Source organism: Carassius gibelio, chromosome B11, assembly GCF_023724105.1.
Source record: "Carassius gibelio isolate Cgi1373 ecotype wild population from Czech Republic chromosome B11, carGib1.2-hapl.c, whole genome shotgun sequence".
Classification (NCBI taxonomy): domain Eukaryota; kingdom Metazoa; phylum Chordata; class Actinopteri; order Cypriniformes; family Cyprinidae; genus Carassius; species Carassius gibelio.
This window is the reverse complement of record NC_068406.1, coordinates 14,256,337-14,265,296: the sequence shown is the minus strand read 5'-3', so window position 1 is coordinate 14,265,296 and position 8,960 is coordinate 14,256,337. Positions and strand designations below refer to the sequence as shown.

Sequence of the window (8,960 nt, the reverse complement as noted above, 5' to 3'; positions counted from 1 at the left end):
TGGGGAGCACACTCACATTAATTTTCACTGGAATCAAAATCTGTTTCTGGAGAGGCTTCTGTCATTCTGCCGTAGTATGTAGTATGTAAGAAGATGGCTACCAACATGCTTCAAAGCCAAGTGCTATTTATATTTTACGCAAGAGTGCAGGTTTATCATTGATAATTACATATAATAAAAAGATTCTGACAGTGTTTTCAAGACGATGCATTACTGTGTTCTGCTCATATTTAATCTGTTATCTATTGCAGTGTGTTTCCTTGTTCCTGGAGGTACACCAGTAGCACACATTTTGGATGTCACCCTTATCTGAGTCTCCACTAACAGCCTAATGAGTTAAATCAGGAATTCCAGAAAACAGGCTTGAGAAAGATGCATTTTTTTTAGAAAGAAAAAATATGCATATAATAATGATTCACAGTTGGGGACCTAGCTGACATTCTATTCTTAGTTGTGTAGCTGGAAAATAAAAAAGTTATGAAAATAATATAATTTGTTATTATCAGAATCGACAGGAGATAGACTTATGAGAAAAATTACTACTTGCGAAAAAATACCAAAATTAATAAAAAAATATATAGGGTGATGAAAATGATAATTCATTATCGCAACCTGTGACAGACCTAACAGTTGGTAATCGTAAAATGCATCTTTTACTAAATATTTTTTTTATATGTGACCCTCTGCACTTGAGAGCGCGGGCGCATCAATTTGGCTTATAGGAGCCAAACCTCACATGGACTCTCCATTTGCGCCCAGGATGCGCTGGAGATGACTTTAACCGGAATACACCACATGCATGGCAATATTCGTGTATACTGGACACTTGAGATTCAAAATGAACACGAGCTGATCTGATAACATGTCTGATTTAATAATAACACCGACGGAAGATGTAAAGCTTCTGGGGGACTCTCCGGAGCGCAGCAACACCAGCGCTGCTCCGGGGCATCCGCACTTGCATTCAGGCATCATTATCGCCACTGTTTACGCGCTCCTCATCACTGCTGGACTAATTGGTAATGTGACGCTCATTAGGACGTTTTGCATCGTGAAATCCATGCGCAATGTCCCAAATCTCTTCATGTCGAGTCTCGCTCTCGGAGACGTGCTGCTGCTGGTCACCTGCGCGCCCGTGGATGCCAGCAAGTTTCTAGCGGACGAGTGGCTTTTCGGGCGGATGGGCTGTAAACTCATCCCGTTCATCCAGCTGACATCGGTTGGAGTCTCTGTGTTCACGCTCACAGCGCTGGCAGCGGACAGGTAGCAAGTCTAAAATAGCCCATTCTTTGTTTGCCTCAATGTGGTTTAAAGAGCAAACACGTCAGTTGTTCGGTAACACTTTACAATAACTTTCTATTTAAATGCTTTTGTTATTTATTACTATTTAATGACCGTTACTCTCAGTAACATATACGTTTTTTCTCCCCAAATTTTGCATATCATGATTTAGGTCGAGTTCAGCAAAAGTAGGAAATCATAAAACGGTACATTAGGTTTCATCATCGATTGCCTTTCAAAAATTAAAATGTGAGTCAGAAGTCAAATGTGAGACCTGTATGTGATCATCAACCTTGAGAATGTTCTTCTTAAACATATCCTCTATTAAAATACAAAAGGATTATAAGGGTTAAAATGGATATTGAATTGTTGCAAAATCGTATTGGACTATTTGTAAGGGTTTGTTTTTAGTATCCTGGTTTTTTTTATTCATTAGTGTGCCTAATACATTATATATGTTCATATTAATTAATGGATTAAGCTAAAGTGAACTATCAATGAATAGTATTTTTGTTTACTAATGCTAATTGTCTGTCTGATGATCTGTCCCACTTGTCAAAACAATTCAGGTGAAAAGCAGTGCCTGTGTTAATTTGTCTGTCATTATCACATCATTTTGTAATTTTATATTTAATAGGTTATAGCAATACACACACACACACACACACACACAAAAAGCTCTGAGAACCTACCAAAACCCGACTTTTGTGTGGTTCACAATATAGAAGAAGGCTGAACACATTCTATTATGTTCTATTCTAATCTATATTTGTATCCCATTTACACAAGGCTCCAATTTTGTTCCTTCTTGGTCTGTCTGTTCTCCCGAGGAAGTGTGTGACTTGGTGTGTGTGATGGTAGCAGATGAGTGGAAATGAAAAATAACATGCCTAATGATTGAGAAAAATTGCTGCTTCCTGTCTGTTCATGTTGATGCCAGAGCACTCAGGACTAACAAGCGCACCTCAAGGTCAATGGATCAACTGAGGGTTAAGCTGTTTTCTCAGATTAAATGAGAAACTGGTGAGATTCTGTGGTGGCATGATTAGTGTTTTTATAAAATCCAAAGTCAAATCAAAAAGTCAATTTCTTCAAATTATTAAATAATTATTGTTCATTAACACTTTACAAAATGATTCAAAACAGGAAATATGGTTTCTCGTAGTTTTATAATGAGGAGTCGCTGATTGAGTTTTTTAGGTACAATTCTTTGTAAGGCTGCTTTTTTGAGAATGCAGATGATTGAAATTAAATTCCACTAACACGTTTGTCTCCATCAGATATTAAAAAAAAATATATATATATATAAAAAACTTAATAGTTTTAAAAAGAGAGAAAGAGAGAGAGACAGTTCTATGATCTATGTGGTAGGAGTCTAATTAGCATTCGAGGCTTGATTTCTTATGTAGGTGAACAGCCATGAACAGATGGTAGATGGCACTCATAGGTGGGAGGATCTTTTCCTGTGGTCTGTATTTAGGGCTTTAAATAGGCAACTGTTACTTTTGGCAACTTTTTTATTGCTTTGATTAGTCTGTTTTGATTGGTCAACCACCTTCTAGCAGTCTGATATTTCCTGCTAAACTTTTTCAGCAGCCTTGGTTCTGGAATCATTTTTTATTCATTTTTTACATAAGGATATTTTTAAAAGTGTTCCTTAAAGCATTATACTGTAAGCCACGAACCGAATCAACCAGCTACACTTGATTAAACTTTGATTTGAAGCAACAAGTATTTGAAAATTGGACAAAAAGTCTAAGGTACAAGACTAATAATGGAAAGACTACAGTCCCATGAAGCACTGCAAATGACAATGACATTAAAAAATTACAAGAGAGATAAAAAACTACTAATAATCTTGATTTTATATATATTTGTAAAATGCTAAATCAGCGATTAGCAACCTCATAACCTCATCCTTTTGCATTTTAGTTCCTAATATTCCTTACTTAACCCGGTCAGTCCAGAACATGCGACAGAGCAGTCCACAGAGACAAATCTGTGGTTAGCAGCCCTCAGTTGCATGAGAGTCCCCTTTTATTTATCCTGCCATATGCTATGAGCTAATTAGTCATGTCTTTTCAAACAAATAGTCATCATTTACTTTTGATGTTTGTTCGTTCTCAATTAAAATGTTGTTCTTAAGATTAGATTCTTAATTAAAATGGTTCTTTCTGTTCCTGGGTCCTTTTCTGTCTCTTAGATACAAGGCCATTGTCAAGCCAATGGATATCCAGACCTCTAAAGCCTCGCTGAAGGTCTGCATTAGGGCTGCATCAATCTGGCTGCTCTCCATGATCCTGGCCATTCCTGAGGTGGTGTTCTCTGATCTACACTCCTTCCACATCCCAGAAACCAATGAGACTTTTAAAGCATGTGCTCCGTACCCTCACGCCGGAGACCTGCACCCCAAAATCCATTCAATGGCCTCCTTCCTTATTCTGTACATCATTCCTCTCTTCATTATTTCTGTGTACTACATCTTTATTGCCAGGAGTCTGATTCTGAGTGCTATTAACATGCCTGCGGAGGGAAATGTGCACATTCAGAGGCAGGTGAGTTTAAAGGGAAAGTAGTGCTTTTGTTGAAATTAGAATGGTTTAACAATTAATACCTGGTGCCAACTTTAAGTATTGCAATTAAAGTAATTTGATCACTTTTTCCGATTTATACATCCTGGTTTGACTTAGTTTACAGGTAGACATACAACATTCAATAAAGGCCCAGAATTATTTTTAACATTCCAGCTTCAAGGGATGTATTTAATAAAAAATATATATTTACTTGTGTGCATTTTCTTTGTTAATCTAGAAATCTAATAATTTAATTATATATATATAAACTTCTTTGACAAAAAAAAAAAAAAAAAAAATATATATATATATATATATATATATATATTTTTTTTTTTTTTTTTTTTTTTTTTTTTTTGTCAAAGAAGTTTTTCAAACACTTATATTCTATATTTTGAATGCCAGTGTTTCAATAAGCCTAAAGTGAACCTCTCTGTCTGTCCTAATTGATCTTGAAGGATCATTCAGGAGCTATTTTCGAAAGGCTTTTGAAAAACAAGATGAGACCAGAAACATCTACCCAGCTGTTCTATTGTTAAATGAATAATACAGTCTGTATTTGAAAGGAACCATACCTGTATGTAAGGAACCTTACTAAACATAAAACCATTTGGTTGCACTGGTCCATGCACTGAAAAAAAAGGATTCATTGAATTTTACTTTTTTTTAAGGTAAGGGGTTGCAAACAATGTATCTTATCTACATTAAAAAACAAAATGATGAAAGTTAGTGATCTGAATTTATTTAAATATCGCTAAAATAAATTGATTGCAAGCAGTGTGTATCATGAATTTCTTACGATTTTTAATGCATTAAAAAATATAAGGATAACAGAAATACATGCAGGATAAAATGTAGTATCAGTAATAATAGAAAGCTGAAGTGTGTCGTTTCTGTGCCACTAAAGTCACCAAATGCAACTGGAAATGTTTTTTTTTTTTCAAACAAGTTTTTGAACACTCGCTCTGTCTGCTAATGGTCGAACAAACAATTAGCCTTACCCAGGGGCGGACTGGCCATCTGTGTGATCTGGAGAATCACAGAACGGCCGGTACTCCAGAAGGGCCGGCGGGCCGGCCCACCAGCCGCCATGCACGCAGTCATCACCTGTTAACATACCACCAGTGATGATGATGAGGGACAGAAAGATGAGCTGGTACCACAGGCAGATCCAGATACAAGTATGGAACATGAGAGGAGGAAAAAAGTCACTTACTAGGAATGATGTTAGGAAGTTATATTCAGGTTGCTACATTTGTAATGATTACGGTACTTAAAAAAATAAACTTTAGCTGTAAAATCTCACATGCAGTAGCTAATATTAAGAAATATGGTGTGCTTTTACTTTTAAAAATGTTGGTAACGTTACAGTTAATGCTTACAAACTTTGAAGATTTTGAATACAGATGTTACATTTTTACATTTATTTTAAGACATCATGGAATAGATTTTATAATATGCTATCATAACAGAATATTGTATAATCTATTCCATGCTATCTTGGAATAAAAGCAGTTTTTTTTATCCATTCCATCATTTGTTTATTCAGGTTGAGCTTAGACCAAGAGCAGAGAAAGACACCCACTCCAGCTCAATATCTATTTAACATCAGTGCTATTATCATTTGGATGGTATAGTATCATAAGCCACAATTAAAGTCTTGTGACCATCATTCCAGGCGTTGTTGTTGTTATTGTTGTCGAGTTTACGCACGCCAGTTGCTTTGGGCCGGGCCTAGTCAAAGTCCAGGGCCGTTTTTTAGTCCCAGTCCGTCCCTGGCCCAACCCCAAATTCACGCCATTGGTTGAGCCTGTGTTGTTGTGTCAGGATGATCCGAAAGTTGAAACAGCTGGAATAGTTTTTTTTTTTTTTTTTTAAAGCCATTTTAATGGAAAATCACACACTTCAATTTAAAAATTTTACTAGGCGATCTGAGGATAGTGTGTTATTTTGACTTTTCTGCACATATGATATCTCTGCTTGTAAACCATAGATTGAGTCACGGATACGGCTTGCCAAGACAGTGCTGGTGTTTGTGGGTCTCTTCGCCATCTGCTGGCTTCCAAACCATGTGATTTACCTCTACCGGTCCTACCATTACACAGAAGTGGACACCTCAATGGCCCATTTCATCTCCAGCGTGTGCGCACGTATCCTTGCCTTCACCAACTCTTGTGTGAATCCCTTTGCTCTCTACCTGCTCAGCAAATCCTTTAGAAAGCAGTTCAACAAGCAGCTTTGCTGCTGTTGCCCATCCATATTGATGCATTCACAAAGCGCTAAGCGCAACAATACACGACTGAGTTCAATCAAAACAAATCAAACCCAGAACCACTCTGTGGCCAGCTTCAGCCTTGTCAATGGAAATGTTGTCTGCCATTAGAGCTAAACTAGCTCTACTACAGCTACATCATAGAAACAGTTCACTCAAAAATAAAAATGGGTCGCCGTGATTTTGCCAAGTCAGACATATTCCTGAATCAACAACTTTTCATGATCCTGGATCAACATTATTGTTCAAAAATATTGAATTAACTTAATTCCTTCCCCTAAACCTAACTCTACCAATAATTTTTTCCTGAAATCAGAAATTATAGCAAGAGTGTAGAAGCACCTAACCCTGATTGTAAGCCCAAAACAGATATTTCCTGAAAAGTTATATCTCTATTTTGATTGGTTGATTAGAATGTTGTTCCAGGATCAACAAGGATGTTGATCTAGGAACATGTTGTGCTTGGTGAAATCACGTTCACCATAAAATGTACGTCTTGTTTACAATTCTACATTTGCAACAGCATACAGGTTTGTTGAGTACATAATTACAGAACTTTTTTTTCTTGTTTTGGGTGAACTGTTCTTTCCAAAGTTTAGCTTTTGCCTGTTGATTATTGATGGATTGGATTTTGTAGGTTCAAAAACATACTATTACTTGAGACTTGAGACTCCTCAGATCAAACAATGGATGAGAGAAACGGTAGACTTGATCAGAACTCTAGACATATTTTAACATTTTAAAACCTGAAAATAGCAAAAAAGTAATGATATGGTCAAGGACATCTAGTGTATATGAAAAAAATAATAATAATATCGTAACTATTAAGTGAATTGGTGGTTAATTTGTATGAATTTTAATTATCTTATTCATATTTTCTCATGTACTAATGATATCCAGTTTATCCAGCGCTATTTGTTCTCTATGTTCTTAAGTAAAAGCACAGATGGGAGGTAAAATTTATGTGGATGGTTGATTTACTAAAAATGCGCACATTAAAGAACACAGACGCAACCAGATAATTTCCATAATGACTAGAGCAATCTACCAAGAGCAGTGCAAATTGCCGCCTGCACAAATACCAGTAAACTGACAAACCAAAAAGTTTGTTAATTGTGTTGCGTGATTCATTTTAATACCCTCCTCCTTTAAATTTTGTGTCTGAAATGGAAACTCGAATATTAAATAAGGTCAGATGCAAAAATAACTGTCCACGCCATTTCAGGACTAATTCTTCAATGCACATCTTTAATAAATCCTAACAGTACTGTTTTAAAACCAAAAAACAGTTTGTGCTGCGCAGGTGCCACTGAAGTAGCAAACCCACTTCAATGTGAAGGAATGAACAAAGATTGAACTCAATAGATATGTCTTTAGTTTTGTTTGTGGTATTTGCATAGATGGTTTTTGATGATGTCTTGCCATTCTAATGTATTTATAAAGGTAACTGGGACTGAGATTATTCTAAATATGTGGATATTTTTCATGGAGATTTTTGCTTTTACGTTAACAGAGGTTGATTCAGAAAAATCGCGTCTTTCATTGCTTTTAAATGTGAACAAAAATAGCATCCTTGTTTACTTTAAATGACAAAAGTGACAAAAAAAAAAAAAAAACTGTTGGCTAATGTTCTGCTGAATTATTTCATCAGTATCAGAATCAGAATGAGCTTTATTGCCAGGTATGTTTACACATACGAGGAATTCGTTTTCGTGATAGAAGCTCCGCAGTGCAACAGAATGACAGAGAAAGAACAAAAAAAAAATAAAAAACATAATAAAAAAAATAAATAAAAAAAATACAAATAAGTAGGTAAGGAATGACAAATTGACAATGGTATGGCAGGTATATTACAAAAAGCAGTTATGTATGTACAGTTATATTATGTGCAAAATTTAAGTGTACACTAAGTATGTGTGTTAGCTTGTATACAAGGTAAATCATGATAGGAAATGGGTCGGATTTGCTGAAGGACACATGCTTTTGTGGTGCCTTTAGGGGATAATTGTTTGTATTTCCAAGATATAGAACATATTTTCTCCATTGCTGTTTTGTGGCTCAGTCCGTTCTTGATGCTTTTTTATTGTGTTTGCCAAAGAGCATAGTAGCAAACTGATGCAGCTTTTCATTTTGTAGATGTTGTATACTGCCGTCCTTTTATCTAAAAAGGCCACTAAGTTAGAAAGAAAACCTTTTGTCCAGTATTGAAGTTATCAATAGAACAGAATGTGCAATCATGTTGTTGTTGTGTACTTGTGATCTTGTTTTACATGAAGAAACTCAAGTGTATTTGACTTTGTGAATAAAATGGTGCATTTTACCCGCTAAAATAGCTGTATATTACATGGGATTGTTCATTTTTTAAAGCTTGTTGTGTAAGAATAGTACAATAATCTACAAGCAATTCTGAAAAGACAACAAAGCAAAAGAAAAAGGCAGTCAACTATAGTAATAAATACTGTGTATAACAAGGGAAGATGAAGGGGAAAGATGCCTTTTGTCCCATCAGAGTGGTGTAGTTACAACATTTACCAGAAGGGGCTAAGTGGACCATGCTTAACCTTGACCTCTTGGATGAGCTCAGCAACCAGTGCATATTATTAGTCTGATTGATTCTAAAAAAAAAAGAGAGAAAAGCAATGACATTTAAATGCATAATGCTGGACAAACATACAGTATATGACCTTTTAATAAACCATGTGGGATCAAAACTCATTCGGAGTTCCCCGATGTTTGTCCAGATCAGATATTGATGTTCAGACAGCTGATGTTATGAACACAGAATATTTATGTGGATTATTATTTTTCCTTTAATTTGTAAATCAGTATTTTCT

General features: G+C 35.7%; 1 protein-coding gene across 1 annotated transcript; it reads left to right on the top strand.

Annotated features, from left to right (window-relative positions):
• The first annotated feature begins 771 nt into the window (after window positions 1-771).
• On the top strand, window positions 772-8,456 carry LOC127968533 (gastrin-releasing peptide receptor-like). The gene is made up of 3 exons (XM_052569812.1): window positions 772-1,263; window positions 3,485-3,836; window positions 5,848-8,456. Exons 1-3 carry the CDS (start codon window positions 863-865, stop codon window positions 6,235-6,237), a joined length of 1,143 nt encoding a protein of 380 aa, XP_052425772.1. The 5' UTR covers window positions 772-862; the 3' UTR covers window positions 6,238-8,456.
• Window positions 8,457-8,960: the final 504 nt, after the last annotated feature.